General features: G+C 42.9%; 1 protein-coding gene across 1 annotated transcript; it reads right to left on the bottom strand.

Annotated features, from left to right (window-relative positions):
* Positions 1-247: 247 nt before the first annotated feature.
* Positions 248-16,577, bottom strand: LOC132070239 (protein spire homolog 1-like). Its single transcript, XM_059466899.1, has 15 exons — positions 16,497-16,577; positions 15,901-16,065; positions 15,009-15,134; positions 14,657-14,722; positions 11,611-11,772; positions 9,346-9,414; positions 8,737-8,872; positions 8,174-8,298; positions 6,444-6,522; positions 5,748-5,896; positions 4,551-4,682; positions 3,160-3,224; positions 2,310-2,337; positions 1,757-1,899; positions 248-630 (listed from the first exon to the last, which is right to left on the bottom strand). Exons 1-15 carry the CDS (start codon positions 16,575-16,577, stop codon positions 459-461), a joined length of 1,698 nt encoding a protein of 565 aa, XP_059322882.1. The 3' UTR covers positions 248-458.
* Positions 16,578-16,704: the final 127 nt, after the last annotated feature.

Raw genomic sequence — 16,704 nt, 5'->3', positions numbered from 1 at the left:
AGTGCTATGAGTAGTAAGGAAGGAGTGTATGCAAAATGCAGGGTGAAGTGATCATATTAACTGAGAGCTCCACTTTACAAGCTTCTCACATATGGGGTTTTTTGGTAAAAGTTTCCCTGTACTCAGTACATTGGATGAAGTCTGCTCAGCAATGAATGCAAAAAGTGCCACAGAACAATGACAGCTGCAGGTGCAAAGAAAGAAATGCTAGAAGCATGATAATGCTTCAACATTTATTTTCCCCAAGACACAGAAAGAATTACAACATTTCTAAAGCTTTGTGGGTTTTAGAATACTTCACAATACAGAAATGCTAACTGTGCTTCCTGCTTAGATGAACCAGCAGGGAGGTCTTTCATTCAGTCCTTTATGTCAGTAGGTGCATAAAGCTGTTTCATTTATTTCAGGTACGTAAGGAGTGACAGGAGAAATGTATTGTAGAATCATTCCAGTTTGGTTCAAGCCCAGGAAAATCTCCTTAGATGGATGCTGTGCTGTTGACTAGAAGTCACATTCAAGAGGTATTGCTCACACCATGTACAGATGTCTGCAGTCAGCCAGTTTTCCATGGTCCTTGTGTAACAGCACAGGGGCTGTGCCAGGCCATGAGGCTCCAAAACAACAGGTACACTGGAGGGGCAGAGAAAAACAAAAGCAGGAAAGCTGACCCAGGTTTCTGTTAGAGGGCATGGTGCTCTTCCATCCTTCTGTCAGGCTGCTAAGTGATTTAGCCAAATGCATAGGTTCAAAAGAGCCATCAGCACCACTTAGGAAGGTTAAAAAGCACCAGAACAGCTGACAGCTTCTCTCTATGGACAGTGTATCAGCCAAAGGGCTAATGGATATCTGTGTCTGGTCCAAGGTTATGGCTGCATCCTTATGCAGTAGGATTTATTTTTGCCATCCTGCAGTATGACAGTAATGCAGTCTTGGGCCTCTTTTGCAGCACTTGCGTTACAACACAGACCAAACCACTGCCTGCCCCATGCAGTTAACTTCAGCAATGAATACTACTCCTGATTTTTGGCAACTGAAGCATCAGCCTTAGAACCAGAAACAATTGTGTCTTTATTCTAGCTACATTAAAGAATGGTTTCACAGGAAGAAAAAGAAGGTACCAGTTTGCCCAATAGAAGATTTAACTGCTTTGGAAAGAAGAAAACATAAATGTTCTCAGTCCTGTATATTGTTGTCTTTATCATCCAGAACTGTCAAGAACTTTTTGAAATAATTAATTTTCAGGGGACAAAAAGGAAAGGGTCTGTATATACATGGAGGAACTGAGAAACCATTTGTGGCATCATTGTTCAGTCAGTTACACCTGAGCCACACTTAGAGTATTTCACGTCTAGGTAGAAAGGGGCTAATTCTGGGTTGTAGTGACAGACCTTCAGCTGTGGGGGATAGAACATGATGGGGTCTGGAAATTCTCATACTATGAAGCTATTGCAAGGAACCTTTTATGTCTGGGCATAAAACACTTCTAGACACTTCTAAATCCATGTCACAAACCTGATAGTTAAAACAGAAAAGGCATTTCAGCGCACCTACACTTCCTTCCTTTGGGTCATCTAAAATAAACAACACTTCCAGAGAACTGTGGACTAGTTAGACCAGTGGCTAAAACCAGCCATTCAACAGAGCATTCTGCTGACCAGCCCAATATTACATACTGCTGTCTGCATGTTTGCAGTTTTGTATAAGTAAATGGTGACATCTTTCAAGGTAAAAATAGAACAACCCTGTCCCAGCTTACCCAAAATACTGCCGCTGCTCTATTTCATGTAGCAACTTGGAGCTCTTCTGTTCCTGAGTAGCTGGATCCTCCTCTCCAGACAGTCTCAAAAATTTTAGGAAATGAAGTGGGAGATGTACACATGTTCTGAAGGGCATGGACATCTGGAATCACAACACAAGTCACCTGAGTTCTCAGGGAAACACATCCTCCTCCTTATCAGGACAATTTGCATGCCATGCAATTGATTTATTGGAGCACTTAAAAGGTAGACATTAATGCAGTGAACTTTCTGACCCATGTATAAACAGAGCCCAGTGTAATCCAAACCACTTTACACAGGATGAAAGAAAGAAGAACTAGAGTTGTTTTAGCTGAATATGACAAGAGATATCTGTGTCACCCTGGTTACTTTTACATGTCATACTATTCCCTCTTCTATTTTCTTAGAAACAAGCTGGAGGGTAGATTTGAGCTATCAGTGGGATGAAGGAAAGCTTCTTATGACTAGGTGAGGAGGAGGGAAAGCAGAAAATGTAAAAATCCCATACACTGTTGTAAAGACTAGACTCGCCTTAATGCAGCAGTCACAGCAGACAACCCTGAAAGACAAAAATCTCCAGCATTATCATTTGAGTAAAGCTCAGCAGCTACCAATATTGCAGCTACAAAGTAGCTAATTCCAAAGTAAGTCTGAATCCATTATTGTGGCAGAACCACTCGATGGCAAAGTGAAGCAGCTGAGAACTCCACTATTCAGTTTGCCAGCTTCCTGTTTCTGGTAGTTTAAATAATTTGAAATGTATCAACATTCATAGCTTCAAGGCTTTATCTGCAAATGCTCATTACACTTCACCCACCAGACAGTTGCTCAATTTCCAGTGGTTGTTTACTTGCTGCTTATAATCAATTCAGTGCTTCACAACTGCTTCAAATAGATTTAAGTGAGCCTTAATGAGCCTGAAGTTCCTCTCTCACTCTCCCAGGAACAGAAAGCCTCTGACAAATAAGTGGATACAAGTAGGCTCAACTCCTTTCCCAGTCACAAGGTCTGGAGTTCTCTTATTCAGTCCTTAATAGAAGATTCTGGTGTAGACCCTGTCTCAGAACCTCTTCAAGCCCTGGGCTGAAGTTAGAGCAAACCTTCAGAAGGTGATCTCAGAGAAACTAATTTCATACTGGCACAGGAAATCTGGCTATTGCTGAGTTAACACTAAGAGTTAAAACTGAGATACTACAGAGACAAGATTTTCCACATCCTCCCCAGCTGTAGACACTTTAGCCTGGCTTGTGCAGTAAGGCAAAGCTGAAGGGCTCAGCAACCTGGTCCTATCCAGTAGTACAGCCAGTGACTACTGAGAATTCTCAGCCTGTTCTTTCACTTTTTCCCTCCCTCCTCATTCAGTCCTTTTGTACCAGCTCACCTGCTGCAGAGGTAACATTTGTAAGGCCACTTAAGAAACATCTGCTTATGGCAGCTGAAACAAATCTGTGGAAAAGAAAGTTATTTGTGAATGCAAATGGGAAACATCTTTGTACCAACACTATCCACTGCCTGCCAAAAAGCAAGCACATAAACAAACCTTCTAAAGGCTTTAGATTCATATACAATAACAGAGGTCCAATAAAGGATAGCAAAGACACAGGACTTAAAAGCTAAAAAGGCAAAAAAATTCTCACTTGTAGGCCAGTGTTTTTATAATGCAGAGGTTTGGGGCAGCTGCCAGACAACAGGAGTTTAAAAAAAGGCTCTTGAGCAAACAATAGCTGTATTGTGCAAGAGTGTAACAGTAGCTAGTTAAGAGAGAAGGAAGAAGAGAGACATTCTTTGAGGTAGACTGCAGCAATCCCAAAGAGATTAAATCAGGGCAAATTTGAATTCAATCCTGAAGCAAAAAATGAGTCATAAGGAAGCTGATGAGTCGCTTGAACTTTATAAAAGAGAGCACATTCATACACAGCTGGCAGTCAGAAGTGATATTATCTTGAGAAGCAGAACTTGAGAAAGCTAAAAAAACAGCAGTGGGTAAGAAAGCCATTTTAGAATAGTCATAGAGCAGGCAAGTTAAAGCAGGGTCAGTAATGTGAGAAGAAAACAAGGATTCAGTCTCAGGAGCATCAGATAGCTTGTACAAGTAGCATGGCTCTGCTAGTAGAACCTTTGACTCTGTCCATACTGCTAAATAAATGAGGGCAAAAAAGTGACCCAAAAGCCAAGAGGCACAGACTTCTCACATCTGTGTTGCAAAGGGCCTGTACTCAGGACATCTGCTCAGGAGGAGTGGTTGCCTCACTCCCTCTAAAGGAGAGTCAGGGATAAGGCAGAAGTTGATAAATGCAAACAACCAACAGTCCTGAGCTATACAGCTCCTTCCCTGTCCCCCTCATTTCCCCTACCTCCATGTCCACTTGGTAAGGAGGTTTGAGTCAGCACAACTCTGGTGTGGGAGCCTGAGTCAAGCACCTTTGTTTCACTGTTTAGGAGTACCAAATTGCAGCTATTTACTTTGGGATTTTGGAGCTGATCAATAGTCATGGCAGTCAGCTCTGCTTGCATGGAAATCAGACAAGAAACAGCAAGCAAAGGCTGGGCTAGGCTACTTTCTAGGCAATTTGTACAGCTTAAACTAGATTAGAAGCCATCACTGCAGAAATACTAAAAAAGTTTTCCAGCCCAGGGCCAAACTCAGATCAGCTGTTATGAAGAGGATAAGCTGAGGCAGAGGGTGCCTCTGCAGTTCAGCACAGAGGGCCATGAAACCAGCCAGCTTTTGAAAAGGCAAGGGCAGCACCAAGAGAAGGAGGAGAAACATACCTTTGCTCTTGGCAAGACACCATCACCACCTCCTCGGAAGAGGCCTCGCTCTTCAAGCACCATCATTGCACATCTGGTTCCAATCAGCTCAGCAATGGTTGGTGATGGCCACTTGGTAGGAAAGGGACAGCCCTATTGAACGACAGAAGTTAAACATCAGCTGAAGTTGAAGAAAGCAGCTACTTGGGGAGGTCATCTCAAAACTGGGTCTCAAAGAATCAGGAACATTTTTGTCCAAAACCCTGTTTTGCTTGTGTTGGGGAGTATCAGGTGACTGACAATACCAGCAGACAAACTACTACGGGCAGGTTGCTACAGTTTTCAAGCAGATTCCAGAACACACGCTGCCCTGGCCTCTCCTGGATACAAAATTGCTTTCCACAGCACAACACTCTCTTGCCCTTCTCTTTCCCAAGACCCGTTGGTGCCATACAAATGGAAGCTGTAGGCTTGTGGTCAGCCAGGAGACAGCTGTGCTTTAATCCCCAACACACCTGCATCCCCCACCACACTGCTGAACAAAGAGGCATCAGGGAGGTCAGTTAGAGACTTGCCAAGGTGGGGCAAGGAGGGATGCAGAAGGAAAGAAAGAGACAAGGGCACAACATACCATACCAACATACTATATCAGAGCAGAACAGGGTGAGGCCATAATTCAGAGGGTTGCATGGAAGCACCATGTAACTCCAGTATTTCTCCCACAACCATCATTCAGAGCCTGATAACTTCAGTTCTATGTATATTATACATTTAAAAGTCACTAATGCTGTGCTATCCACATTTTGTTAACTACTTATTATCCCTTACTGCATCTTAAAAGATACTTGTGAGCATATCAGAATCTAGAGAAAAGAAGTGGACATGAAGAAACCAGGATAGTTCCACTCTCAATTACAGTTTGCTTGAGGAAGCCTTGGTGGACATTTTCAAGTAATGGCATGGTATTTCCCTCTTCTTGTATGAGAAACAACTTTATTTCACATCATTAAAAGGGGGAAGCCACCACAAGGACACTGCAGCATCCAGTCTTCGCTTAAGATGTCTCCAAGGAGAGAATAGCATATCAACTTCAGATGGATATATCATATGTTCCAAGACAAAAACCACAGAGCATGCTTACTGCCTTCATGAGGATCAAGGTGCAAGTAATTACCAGATACATCAGACCAGGGTTGCTTGCTGACATGTTGGACTTACAAGCTCCTTGCTTTGAAGGCCTCTCTCTAAAGATTTGGACCTTCCTCTGTAAGGAGGCAGCTGCCTTTGGCTAGTGCTCAGGAAACACTTAGGCTTAATGTCTCCTGGTAGGGGTGAACTCATGGGAGGAGTGCAATTTGCAGCAAGACCTGGGTAGGAAGAGAAAGTTTTAGGGTACAGAAAACCCATTATCAGTTTATAAGTATTCACCCTGGGGCTGGACAGTCAAAAGCACAACACTGCCTTCTGAAGGTAGCACAGCATACAGCTCTCCCCCTCCAACCCATCTGCTCAGATCACATAAAAAGCAGAGGTTACAGTAATTATGCTTGTCAGTAGTAACTGATGAGGCTTCATTAGCACCATTTAGTTTAATAAAATGAAGTGCTGCACTTTCTACTTGAATATTCAAACCACTAATTTAGCTTCTACTGCAAATTCCAAGTCAGGCCTTTGGGGACATGCAATCATTGTTTTGAAGCTGCAGGAGCTACACAAGCTTCAGTCAACTGCAGAGAAATTATCTTCTAAGGGCACCTCCCCAGACTCTTTATTTACTATTAGAACTTGTCCTGCAAAGTATCTTCAGGTGATAATGAAGTATACATTGAGCCCAGCCAAAGGGTTTGGGAGCACATCAGGCCACTGGCTGTACTCTGTCACCTGGTTTAGCTGTGCAGCCAGAAGTGCACTGACCTGTGCTGATACTCTTGGATACTCCTGATGGCCTGGTGGAGGAAAGGCAGGTGCTGGCAGGCAGCTTGGGAGTGGTTTCCTGTAGACCAGAGGACAGGATGTTCATAATCTGCATGTAAGAGACACCAAGGCCACTTCATCAGAAGTACTGCTGCCTAACAAAACCCAGGAAACCCATGACTGATCAGAAATATTCAAAGCTCTGTCAGAAGTGGAGGAAAGTGAAAAATCAGTGGGGTGCATTTAGCAACTTTGTTTCTTCTTGGAATATAAAGTTAATTCCCCTGCACTCCACAGCTAGGAAATTCCAGCTAAGCTAGTGAAGTTTCCAATTCACCTGTTTCTCTCTCTTGCCCAACTCCAGCAGTGGATACTAGTACCAAAGTGGCATCTTTTCAGGAGCCAACTTGGCATAATCATCCCCACACAACCCATGGAATACATCAGAACCATTTTCTTGGCTTCAGCTCACACACAGCAATATTGGAGAACAGTTCAAGAGACTGTGACTAATCCAACTCATGAATTCAACTCAAACTCAATACTTTATCTCAACAGCATTGTTTCTACCTTGTCTAGAAAAGCAAAAAAACCCCTCAGATTTTATTATATTAGTGTCTACATGAAAGTCCTTCTAGTTCAGCAGTAATATATGTCAACCACAATGCTGAACATTCCTCCAGGTAGCTCAGACTGGGCAAGTAAAGCTAAGATTTTCTGCTTATCTGTTTTCCTCAGTTAGGCAACTGCATTTCATGGAGAAATATTTACAGAAAACAGATTCCTGTTTGTATGCCAGAGCATCTGTGCCAGACATGATGTGTTAGGGCTTAAGTTCTGTTCCACAGAATTTTGGAATATGCTCAGACTGAATCCCAGAACCAAGCAGTCAAGCTTTTCATGACAGAGCCAGGAGTTAACCATAATACACAGTCCTTTGGTTCTTTTACTCAAGAACAGTGCTCCCAAAATAACTCCACAGACAAACAAGTGGGAATTCACCCATCAAGTTCCTTCCTCAAAATACATCAGTAAGTTTTCTTTTCATGAGCTCATATACCACATGAAATCAAAATACGTCAATACATCTAGCATCAAATGCCTCACTGTGAGGTAAGAGTAGGAACATTCTGGTCCACATTGGCCAGACTCCCCTGCCATTATAACTTCTGCAGGATCTAGTTTTAAGAGACCAGAGCAGATGTCAGTTCTGTAGAATTATAGAATATCCTGAGTTGGGACCCACAAGGATTACCAAAGTTCAACACTTGCCCCTGCACAGGACCACCCCAAGAGTCACACCACGTGCCTGAGAGCATTGTGCAAATGCCTCTTGAATTCTGCAGGCTTGGTGCTGTGACCACCTTTCTGGGAAGATAGTTCCAGTGCCCAACCACCCTGCAGGTGAAAAACCTTTTCCTAATAACTAACTTAAACCTCCCCTGACTCAGTTTCAGGCCATTCCCTTGCATGCTGTCACTGGTCAGAGAGAAGAGATCAGTACCTATAGGCTGCAGTCATGCCACAAACAGAAGTGTTTGAGAATGAAATGAGCTTCTGTAGAGGAAAGGACTTCAGTGAACCCAGTAGTACCACATTTGTTCACTTCTGAGACAAGATTTCCTACACCAGGATTTGTTCCTGCCCTTCCAGGCAGGCTATGTATATGCTTGCAGCTCTAATTCCTGAAGTAGGCATGTCTCTCTATAGTCCTTCCACTAAAGGCTTACCTGAGCTCCTGCTCCCAGCTGCTGCATTTTAGTGTTGGCAATTTCAAACTCAGTAGTGGCATCTTGGAGATGTAAGAAATTGTCACTTGGAGAGTTCAAGGCAGTATTTGATGCCACAAGCATTTCTGCAGCGAGAGGGAGAACAAAAAACCCATACCCACAGACTACATGAGATAGATCTGGGACAAGAAAATGACAAATTTGGAACACATTGGAATTTAAGATTTAACCAGGCTTTGTCCTGGTAGCTACATAATCTTTTATTCTTAGGTGATGGTCAAAGTCCTGTAATGTCACTTAGTTGACAGAGAAATGTGGACATCCATAAAAAAAGAGCAAGTTGAAATATCTTTTGAGTCTTAATAAGCCACAAACAGATTTTTTTAGAAATAACTATTCTCATGCCATACCACCTCTATCACACAACATTTGTATTTCTCACCACCTGTCACATTACAAATGGTATTGAAAAGATAAGTGGGATTTATTTTCCAAGGCCATCTATTATTTTAGCCAATGCAGACTTCACTTGCTTGCTTGCCAAGTCACTCTATAGCAGGTACCTTTAGGCCTGCTCCTCTTTTCCTGTGCTTCTGCTGCTGCTGCCCAAGGCTTCAGTGGTTGTTTTACTTCTGCCATGAGCTGTTCATGCCACCTGGGCTCCTGTGGCACACACTGTTCCAGCTTCACCTTCAACATCTGCAGGCAAAGCACAGCATCACAAAGAGCCATTGGACAGAGCAAGGAGACCAGTGGTGACAGAACAACTGCATCAGCAATGGCCCCGTTTTACAAGTGCTTGTCACCCAAGAGGGCACTGGGCCCTGCACATGAGACAGCCTTCAGCACTATGCATAGTGGAATACCTTAGCAACTCTCAAATTTGAAATCAAGAACTCCAGGAGCTCTTTGAAGACCAAAAAATGTTGCAAATTAAGGAAGCAGTAGAGTAAGTAGGAAGACTGATCATCTTCTACAAAGATGTCAGCTCTCGTTTTTCTAGTACCATGTTTGGCAGGAGGGTCAATTCAAAAGTTAAGTATGGTTAAGATAACCCCCTCCCAAATACAAACCAGTAGATGAAGTATTAGCTTTATATTGCTTCAAAATGTCTTGTTACCTCCAGAATTACCTTGTTTTGCTATCATCAGATGCAGCACCAGGTCACCTACCAGCTCTTGGTGAGGCTTGAGAGAAGCTACATCAGCTTTGGGGGTCCTGTGTTTTTGCTTGATGGTCACCTGAAAGAGCAGAAATTATGCTTAGGAAATAGCTCTTTGTCTGCTCCTTATACACTCTGCAATTCAGTGGCACAGTGAATGATACAAGTCAGGATTTGGGAACAGGGGAGATGGGGAAGGCAATAAAAAGCAAAACAAAACTAGCGCCAAACAAACAAAAATCCTCCCAAAACAACAAAAAAACCCCACCTTAAAAAAACAAACAAAACCATAAACACAAAATAAATACAAAACAAACAAACAACCCCCCAAAACAAAAACAAGGAGTTGGGAAGTGTGGAATAATGATGTTTCCTCATATGAGGTTTTGGTAGGGAAAGAGTTGCCCGCGGCAGACCAGAGGCAATCAGAAATACTGCACAGCCCTTAGAGGCTTGCACAAGGAGCACAAAGCCTTCTACCCCCAACTGCTCTGAGAAGCAGCTGGAAAACACTGCATTTAGATAGATATTAGTGTCAGGAGTGATCCCAACAAGCACCATGGTCACGTCAAATTCATCTGTAAAAGCTCAGGTCCAGGAAGGAGAGCAATTGAACGGGTTAACAAGGCTGTAACAGGAACTGTAGCAGCAGGCAGCTGTATGCCTAAGCCAGAGTCCTAGAGACTGGCTTACCGTCTGACATAAACTAGGAACAATAGCAAGACAGAATTGCAGGGCAGATATTCATGTGAAGCATCAAGCCCTGTGCTTGCTGCGTAGGGGAGAACTAACAAAAAAGTCAATTGCACATGCATGTCTTTAGCTGTCTTGTTCACTAATTCGTATTTTGAGGCTGTGCCATTTTCTTTCACTTGTGTGTACAACTTCAGAACACGTGGGAGTGCAGGTAGAACAACACTTCAGCTCCCCACAGTAGCTCTGCTTTCATTCATTTGCAAATTAGACCACTGTTTGCTAGAGAAGCTTTAAATAGCTTTGCAGATGGGGAAATCCTCGTTTAAGAGTCTTCACAAAGACTTGAGCAGTAGCACTGTGCTTTTTTTCAGCATTTCTGCCTACTACTCTTCAAACATATTTGTGCTTCTCGTGGACCAAAGAAAAAGTTACTAAAAAGAAAAAAGGGAAAGAAAAATAAAAAAAAAAAAAAAAAAAAAGGAAAATCAAGACCCAGATCATCCTGCCACCTTGAGTTACGGTTGTGTACTGCACAGTGCATTGATACATAGTACATTGCAAGGAATACAAGCTAGTTATGATGCACTCTCTCCTTACCAATACTATTTATTTACATATTCATCAAGATACCATTTGCAAACACATGACATAGCATTACCTGGAGGCTGGTAAGAGCTGGGATTTTATAGAGGTGCATGGTTTAGCTGAAGCTTTAAAACCTGCTACACTCTAGCAGCACCAACAAAGAGGAAAAAAAGGTGATGTCTAGTGCAGTATGCAAAGTTTTCACTTTTTGTAATACCACTCTTTATTACAAGAGTTGTGTCTCATCTTCTGCCAAGACGTCTGTTTGCAAAGCACGCCAATGCCACAAGGCCTTGTGCCAACGTTTTAGATCTCCTCATCATTCCCAGCTCAAGCTGCAGCAAGCAAAAAGCACCACAAGCCTTTAGAGACATCCCAGACGTTTTTGCATCTGGTCATCTTCACCAGCCAAGTGGTGAAGGTGGAAGTCTCTGCTCCTCCCTGTGAGGAGCTCAACATTTTTTACCCTAAGTTCCTGCAGTAGCTGAGTGCACTGCCCAGAGGCCTCTGCCTTAGGCTGAGCAGAGAACTGTCTCAGAAGTGCATCTGCCCTTGCACACACAGCACAGCATCTGGGAAGGCAAAGCAACAAGTAAAAGATTCCAGGTGCAGCTCAGCTAAAGGAGCCTGGAAGGACACAAGTGCCCAAGGTAGAAAGCACAAGGCAGCAAGAGTGTGCTCCATGAAACTGTTATGTGCAGGGCAGAATTATTGCTGCAGGGAAGTGAGTGGTTGACCCTGGTGGGAGAAGAGGTTTACTGCTCCAATTCATGAAACTGAGGCTACTCCTGACTTGAAAAGTTACTGAAAATTAAGTACTCGGGTAGACAAACAGAGTGATCTAATGTTGAACTGCAGCTGAGAGGGAGGCCCAGACACTTCTGGACTTCCATGTACCTTTGAAAAAGACACACCTTTGGAGAAGAGGTCTCAACACACACTGCTCAGAAAGGAAGTAGAGAGGATGTTTCCAAAGCAGACTGCAGTCACTCACCTTCCGCAGGGTGTACCTCTTGTGCTGAATGTCATCCAAAAGCAGCTCATAGGGAGAGCGATGACGTTCCTTTGGAGACACGCAGCGCCATGGTCGCTCCGCGGCCTTGCGCAGCCTCACGCCAGCCTGCAGCTCACAGATGACACTGGGCAACAGGGATGCCTTGGAGAAACCAGCAAGGGCCAAGTCAGTAGCTGGCTAGAACTCACAGAGCAGCATCCCCTCCCTCCATGTAACAGGGCACACTTAGCAGCTGGAGTCATTCAGAAACACAGAATGGTGTCCTTAACATGCCCTTCTACTCACTTACAGATCAGGGTGCAGTACCAAAGCAGAGAATTGCTTTTATTTGCAGATGTTAATTTACAACAAGGGAACTTGTAGCTGGCTCACTAGGTTCATTCCCAAAATTTGTCATTAACTTTATGGACATACTTCAGCAAAATACAGCTTTTGCTGCCAGGTAAATAAATAGACCCATTTTCTTTCTGCAAGTGCTCCAAGTGCCAGAGTGTTTTCATATTCCTGGTTCCTAGGAAACACTGGGAATGAAATCCCAAATCTTACCATTAAAATCCTCCAAATTTTCAGAAAACTAAGGGGTTGAAGTGTGCAGAAAAAAAAGAGGAAGACAAGTAGGCAAGGGATCTCATACTTAACAGCAGCATAGGTTAGCAGTCTCAGCCTAGACACACAAGCTAAAAACCCTGACATCTGCTCATCCTGTTTCTGTACTAGTATCTGAGGATGTTCAGGCATGCAGTATAACCCTACAAAAGCTAAAAACAGGAAAAAAAAGTAATCAACTCAATAGCATGTTTAGACAACATTGTAATGGAAGTGCTAAATCAACAGCTTATCTGGATCCCAGTGGCAAATTGAGCAAGAACAAGCCATTGTATTATAAACAGTGAAAGGGAAGCAAAGCATTTTAGAAAACTGCCTCAGAACAAAGTATCTGACTTAGACTTCTCTCTGTTTTCTACTTACAGCATGAAGCATCTTCTCTCTACTTATCCCTTCAGATATCTTGGTATAATTACAGAAGAGTCTTATGCAAGCTCTGACTGATGGCTGCCCTCAAGAAGACAGATATTTTTGTTGGATTCTTTTAGTCTGGATTTGGTAATTGTACCTCAACTCCAGAAAACTAGAACTCTCAAAGTATGACTACACACTTGCCATATCTCCTAGGCTACATTTAATACTGTGTGGGAGAACATACAAAAGTGTCTGGGCAAACCCATCAGTACTAGAGTCTTTTGAAATAGCTTACCCCAAGACATTTGCACTTTATAGAGGTGTATTTCACATGGTGACTGAACTTGACTGAGAGACATGACCTGACTTAGAGAGACTTCTGTACTGTAATACTGCCACATTAGTTTGGGGACAAGAACTGCCTTCAGCTGACCATTTCAGAGCAACACCCAAAACATTTTTCAGATGTTTGTGACATCATTACCCCTCATGTTTCTATTTCCCTACTGACTGGATCACTGCAATTACTCTATTTTTGCCATCCATTGTATTGTCAAAAACCACCTAAACTTTCCACAACCTATTAAGTACAACATAAAATGCTACAATATTATAAACCCATTACCTTGAGTTCAAACAGGTGAGTGCTAAGACAGCTGTGTTTCTAACAAGTCTCACTGCTTAGATTTCAAGGTGAACATCAACTTGGGACACGTAAGCTCTGTTGAAACTGTACAACACTGCATGCTGTCAGGCTGTGGTCTGCATTTGATCTGTTTTATATCAGTCAGCATGAAAAAGTGTGGCTCATAGAGCACTTTACCTGCTTAGCACCACTCAAGACACCTGTGGGACCCCAGAGAAGCTGGCATCCTGGTTATTTAAAATTTAAGATACTGTCAGATCAATGCAATCAGCTGGTGCTTGGGGACTTGGAAACTAGAGGCAGAGGATTCACAACAGACATCCAGCTTTTGGAATTCATGCCTCCTGAAGGAGCAGAGGCCAAATACACTGGCCTTCAGGCCACATGGCAAAGCCATGTACTTATTCATGTATTCCCTGCAGAAAAGAGCTACAGCAGTTGATGAGTTTGTGGTTTAAGATAGCTTGCCAGTTTATTTTAATAGATCACAAAATTGAGAATATGCCCAAACACGCATTTCACAAACATTTTAATATGAATAGTTTGAGCATGCTTCAAAGCAAGTGCTATTTAGACAAAGGGAGCGAGTCCACAAGTCTCTCGGGGCTTGCTGTTTGTCTCCACAGACTCCAGACTACAGAGCATTTGTTTATGCTGGGCAGAGCTCCAGCTTGAAGAGCTATTTGTTTCTGATTGAGCCCCGACTGTGTAGGGCCTTGAAAAAAAGCACAGTAAGTTGCCTTCCCTGCCCCAAACACACAGCCCAACATCTATGGAAGCACAGAAGGCAAAGACAAGAAAGGCAGTGCACAGAAGGTAGGAGTGACATCATCTCACTCTCTTTCACTCTTTTATTTGAGCTGCTGGAGCTGCACAACCACAAAGATGGACAGTGCTACTGGCCTTCAGTCCCTGCCAGTCCTGACCAACAGAGATCCCACCTAATAAGAGTGAACTAGTCCACCCCAGGACTATCAAGAACAGAAGAGTTTTCCAGGAGTTTTCAGTCCAGCTATGAGAAAGGAGCAGATTGCTTTTGGCAGGTGTCAGTTCCTGCCAAGAGCTAGAATTTGGGGCTCATTTGCGGGAAGAAACAGCCTGCATAACTATTTGTGGGCATTTACTCCAAAGACTGCCTCCAACTTCATTTTTAGAAGTGGTTTAAATTGTACCACAAAGACAATCTTTGGGTAGAATAAAAGCCCACGTGAGGTTGACATATGAAATAGTTTAACTTCAAGTTCACTCCCCAGCTTGTTTTGCAAACAAGTCTTTAACTACTCAGGCTCCTGAACAACCTAAGTAGTTCAATTTGTATTCATGCTCTATTTTTCATAGAAGAATCAACAGAAAGCCTCAGAGAGCCAACGCTGACCAAAAAACCCCAGTTCCCCATAATGAAGAAAATAAATCTCTTACACCATGGGTTTTCTTCTTTTGAATGGGACCTTGCACCCAATCTTCCACATCCATTTTTCTCAGTGTCTGAGAAAGGCAAGCACATGAGGTTATCACTCTACACTCTTCAGTGATTTCCTGTCTAGTCAGCATAAGTCGCTAATGTTTATCTGAAAAGCCAAGAAGCTACAAACACTTAAACTTTCATATGCTACAATAAATAAAAATGGTTCAGAGACAGCAGCTATTCACATTGTGAAAACAGAACTTCATCCAGGTGCTCCATTTCTAGTGCAATGAGAAGGTTACTTTAGAACTTGGTGAGGGTGTGAAGGTACAGGGAATAGCAGCTAATGGGTAATCCCAAACATACCTCTTTGGAGGTCTGGATGATGGTCACAAGCTTCTGTAGTTCCATATAGTCAGTAAACAGATTCTTACAGGTCATTTCATAATAGCTGGTAGCCTCAGAAGGCGTGGAGAAGTGCTCCTCACAGGCCTGAAAGAAGTGCAACTATTTAAAAAAGATCTTAAAGTTAAAAAAAAAAAAAACCAAAAACAAAACATGGTAGGATGGAATAAAGCAACATTCTGTTTCCTCAATCCATGGTTAAAAATCATCTTCTTCACTTCCCCTTTATATTTTTTTTCTATTGCAGATACAGAGGAACAAAGAAGGAAGACAGTCAATCTTTTATGTACAATTATGGAAGTAGCTGTGTAATTTGTTTATCTTGTTTTCCATAAGGTGTGCTTCAAAACAAGCACCTGAAAGGGGAAGCCTCCACTTCAAAGAACAACAACCCATAGCAGAGGGAGTCACTTGCTCTGTTCTTTTTCCCTGTCCTGATCAGACAGGGGATGGGAAGTTTCTCATACCTTTAAATTATGGCTGAGAGAAAAATATCTATTTGAGTTGAGACATTCAAATCCCAGCCTTTGCAGAAGCCAAATACTATGGAAAGGGAGTTTTTCAATATCCATAGTGTTCTAGGTATTGAATTTGGAGACTGTGTACAGAAGGACTTTGTAGATACAGCTGTGGGAGAGCTGTACTCAGTCTTCCTTCTTAATTATTTTCCATGGACACTTACAAACACCTTAAATAGTTTTGCCTTTTCCCTCTCATGGGAAAAGGCCAATGTTCCCTCTCTGTCCTCCAACAGCCCACCCAGCTTTTTCCCAGAAACAGTCTTGCCTCTTGGCCAACAGTGCTGTTCCAACTCCTCTAAAGCTGCTGTATTTACTAAGGGGGAAGAAAACACCTTGATAACATCCTGCAGGGTGACTGGAGGTTCTGTTGGCCTGTCATCCAGTTTCAACATGAGGCACAGCAGTTGCTCCAAAGGATCACTCAGTTCTCGCTCCATTTGGCTGTCGATTCCCCAGTCCAGGGCTTCATAGATCACCCCTCCCAAGTACTCCAACAGCTGCAGACAGAGACCAAGGAAGCAATATAGCACAAAGCGCTGTGGAGAACATCACAGCTCTTATTTTCCAGCCATGTGTGCATACTCCTCTGCTCCTGAGGACTGAACACATCTCTCAGGATGAGAAATACCTCCATTTAAGCTGGTTTAAAGTTCTTAAATGGCCTTAACTGGCAGCCCTAAGATATATGCCATTAGGACAACAAGACTGTGGCCTAAACATCTGTGCACATTGTTTCCCAGTCCCACTGTCTTGAGTTCAGTCCAAGCACTTTGTTTCCTTTTCCAGGTTGCAGGGGAGTCACTCTCACAGGCCACAGCAAATTCAAGCACCTTGATAATTTCCCAAGACATTTGCATCTCCTGAGCAGGCCTTCTACTACAACAGGATTGTATCTGCACACACAATGAAGGTAAATACACAGGCTTACCTTGTCCTCTGACTGCTGAATGCTGCCAAAATCTGAAAGGGAAAAACAAGGATCAGGGGAGAAAGACAGCTGTACAGGCATTGAAAAACAGCTTTTAGAACCCTTTTCAAGAGAGGGGAACAGGACACATTGTTTGTAATAAGGTAACTAACTCCTCTGACTAAAGTCAGTCCTACCTGGGGAAAGTAGGCCTGTATTTGGGGAGTCC

The sequence above is a fragment of the Ammospiza nelsoni genome, chromosome 2 (assembly GCF_027579445.1).
Source record: "Ammospiza nelsoni isolate bAmmNel1 chromosome 2, bAmmNel1.pri, whole genome shotgun sequence".
NCBI classification, from domain to species: Eukaryota; Metazoa; Chordata; class Aves; order Passeriformes; family Passerellidae; genus Ammospiza; species Ammospiza nelsoni.
The sequence above is the reverse complement of the archived record's forward strand: the minus strand, read 5'-3'. Positions and strand labels throughout refer to the sequence as shown.

Coding starts and splice junctions, on each gene's coding strand:
- LOC132070239 (XM_059466899.1), bottom strand. CDS start 16,577: ATGCCTGTACAGCTGTCTTTCTCCCCTGATCCTTGTTTTTCCCTTTCA. Junction 2,338..3,159: donor AAATGTTACCTCTGCAGCAG/GTGAGCTGGTAC, acceptor TTTGTCTTTCAG/GGTTGTCTGCTGTGACTGCT. Junction 1,900..2,309: donor GCTGTGACTGCTGCATTAAG/GCGAGTCTAGTC, acceptor TTGTGATTCCAG/ATGTCCATGCCCTTCAGAAC.